The sequence below is a fragment of the Ceratina calcarata genome, unplaced genomic scaffold (genome assembly GCF_001652005.2).
Source record: "Ceratina calcarata isolate Rehan_Ccalc_2016 unplaced genomic scaffold, ASM165200v1 scaffold7957, whole genome shotgun sequence".
Lineage (NCBI taxonomy): Eukaryota > Metazoa > Arthropoda > Insecta > Hymenoptera > Apidae > Ceratina > Ceratina calcarata.
The window spans coordinates 1-623 of NW_017179273.1; the positions used below are offsets into that span (position 1 = coordinate 1).

At 33.5% G+C, this 623-nt stretch overlaps 1 protein-coding gene across 1 annotated transcript; it reads left to right on the forward strand.

Moving 5' to 3' along the window:
* Positions 1–4: 4 nt before the first annotated feature.
* Positions 5–594, forward strand: LOC108630931 (RNA 3'-terminal phosphate cyclase-like; the record flags this gene model as incomplete). The annotated part of the gene is made up of 3 exons (XM_018034530.2): positions 5–81; positions 144–300; positions 370–594. Coding segments are annotated over 3 exons (450 nt in total), but the record flags the coding sequence as incomplete, so codon positions are not given.
* Positions 595–623: the final 29 nt, after the last annotated feature.

A 623-nucleotide genomic window follows, 5' to 3' on the forward strand; every position in this document is an offset into this window, starting at 1 on the left:
CAATATTACATTGCCGAATATAAATATAGAATCTTATAAAGAAGATAGAAATGCTGCTATTGGAAATGGATCTGGAATCAAGTAAGATTTGACTGTTGGAAGAATTTTTCCGAATTGTGTCCTAATCTTTAAATTCATTTTAGCTTGGTATGCACCACCAGCAGTGGATGTATTTTTGGTGGTTCTGGATTGGGTTCTAATAAACGCGATGAGCAAACGGCTCCAGGCATACAGGCAGCAAACGAAATTCTAGACACGATTTTATCAAAGTCCTGCGTCGACGAGCACGCGCAAGATCAAGTACGTATTTCAAAAGAAATTAAAATAATTCTGTTTACTAGATGATATAATAATTATTTTATGTCACAGTTGATCATTTTTATGGCTTTGGCCAAAGGTACTTCGAAAGTTAATCTCGGAAGCAAAAAACTTACTTGTCACACTGAAACTGCTATACAAGTAGCAGAGATCATGTTGAAGGAATTTAATCTGCATTTTAAATTGTCCGAAGGCAAAGACAATGGAGGGAATATTTCGTATAGTTTGGAGTGCAAAGGTTATGAATACGAGAATAAAATAAAATAAATAAGTATATAAGTAACCATTTTATTCAAAATAAATTG